The sequence below is a fragment of the Mastomys coucha genome, unplaced genomic scaffold, assembly GCF_008632895.1.
Source record: "Mastomys coucha isolate ucsf_1 unplaced genomic scaffold, UCSF_Mcou_1 pScaffold21, whole genome shotgun sequence".
NCBI lineage: Eukaryota > Metazoa > Chordata > Mammalia > Rodentia > Muridae > Mastomys > Mastomys coucha.
The window spans coordinates 93,956,620-93,957,161 of record NW_022196904.1 but is presented as its reverse complement, the minus strand read 5'-3'; the positions used below and the strand labels follow the sequence as shown (position 1 = coordinate 93,957,161).

The 542-nt window shown below is 45.4% G+C and overlaps 1 protein-coding gene across 1 annotated transcript in view; it reads right to left on the bottom strand.

Annotated features, from left to right (window-relative positions):
• LOC116100779 (olfactory receptor 56A3) overlaps positions 1–301 on the bottom strand; it is a gene marked incomplete at its 3' end in the record, with an annotated part of 915 nt that extends 614 nt beyond the window's left edge. The window contains exon 1 of the mRNA XM_031384512.1: positions 1–301. This exon is cut by the window's left edge and continues 614 nt beyond it. Coding sequence (XP_031240372.1) covers positions 1–301 — 301 coding nt within the window.
• Between the last annotated feature and the right edge of the window lie 241 nt (positions 302–542).

Sequence of the window (542 nt, the reverse complement as noted above, 5' to 3'; positions counted from 1 at the left end):
AGGCAGAAAAGCCAATGGACCTGAGATCAAACCAGAAGATGGCTAGTACTTTGGGGATGACAGTGAGGCAGAGCACAATGTCCAGCATGGAGAGAAGGCTGAGCAGGTAGTACATGGGCTCGTGCAGAGAGGCTTCCATCCTGATGGTGATGAGAAGAATAGCATTAGCCCCCATGGCTAGGAGGAAGAGGAGGATGAGTGGCAGGGAGAGCCAGAGCTGCCAGCTGGGAGACCTGACAAAACAATTTAGGAGGAAGTCTGAAACTCCAGTAGAGATGGTGTCGTTCCTGTGTGCTGTCATATTTTGTCATATAGTCCTACAACTTTCTTTTAGCAAGCTGTAAAATTAGGATTTAGATAATTAGGTTCTGAATCTGAATGTGTGAGGGTAGAGCAAGTGGCTTTAGTTATATGCAATTGGAGCATGTTATCCAAGTTAACCGAACGTATCTGTTTATCTCTGGTGCCTTGTTTCTGGGCAGTGTGGAGGGAGCAAGTACTGAAGGAGCAGAATTTATCTGTACATTTGACTTTATCTTTGA